Source organism: Galeopterus variegatus, unplaced genomic scaffold, assembly GCF_000696425.1.
Source record: "Galeopterus variegatus unplaced genomic scaffold, G_variegatus-3.0.2 Scaffold12492, whole genome shotgun sequence".
NCBI lineage: Eukaryota > Metazoa > Chordata > Mammalia > Dermoptera > Cynocephalidae > Galeopterus > Galeopterus variegatus.
In genome coordinates, this window is record NW_007738603.1 from 2,914 (window position 1) to 3,599 (window position 686).

Consider the following 686-nt stretch of genomic DNA (forward strand, 5'->3'; position numbering starts at 1 on the left):
TGGAATCTCTGGCAATTTCACCCAGACTCCCCCGCAATCTTGCCCCACAAATCACTGTGGCAAGGGGGAAGCCTCACACAACTTAGGACCCCAGGCCAAAACCCTCACCACCAGCCTACACTTATATACATGCTCCAAGGCACAGTCCCCAGTGTAACGTGCACATCCATCTGGGAGGGAGATAACCAGAGCCTGAGCAGCCACCCACCTGTGCCCACCCTTTTGCGCCCTCACCCCAGACCCTCAAGCACACCCTGCTTGTCCTTCCTCTTACTCATGCCCCTGGTCTCTGGCCCTTTNGTGTGCAGGCTGGGGGTCAAAAGCCAGGCTAAGGAGCGTGATGACAGGCACTGATTCACAGCCTCCAGCACAGGGGTGTTCTCCAGGGCAGGTGCCACCCACTCCTTATCCACAAGCTGCTTGTTCACTGGGTGGGAAGGAGGGAGTGGGAAGGGCAGTGTCAAAGCCAGGCTCTGGCCAAGCTGCAAGCCAGACCTCTGAGCTTCTGTACAGGTGAAGTCCCCACCAACAAGGCCCTCCTGTAACCCCATTTCCAAGACCCCAAGCCTTGATCAGGCTACCCCAAACACGTGAGCCCACACCTATCCTGCCTTTTTCAGACCGCTCCCACCTGGGTGCTCATGTCTGTCTCCTGTACTACTGAAGCCTGACACACTCCGGTCTGG

The 686-nt window shown here is 57.5% G+C and overlaps 1 protein-coding gene across 1 annotated transcript in view; it reads right to left on the bottom strand.

Moving 5' to 3' along the window:
* Positions 1-234: 234 nt before the first annotated feature.
* LOC103581170 (mitotic spindle-associated MMXD complex subunit MIP18-like) overlaps positions 235-686 on the bottom strand; it is a gene marked incomplete at both ends in the record, with an annotated part of 2,828 nt that continues 2,376 nt past the window's right edge. Inside the window, one exon of the mRNA XM_008563064.1 lies at positions 235-473. Coding sequence (XP_008561286.1) covers positions 235-473 — 239 coding nt within the window. The remainder of the gene's footprint in view (positions 474-686) is intronic.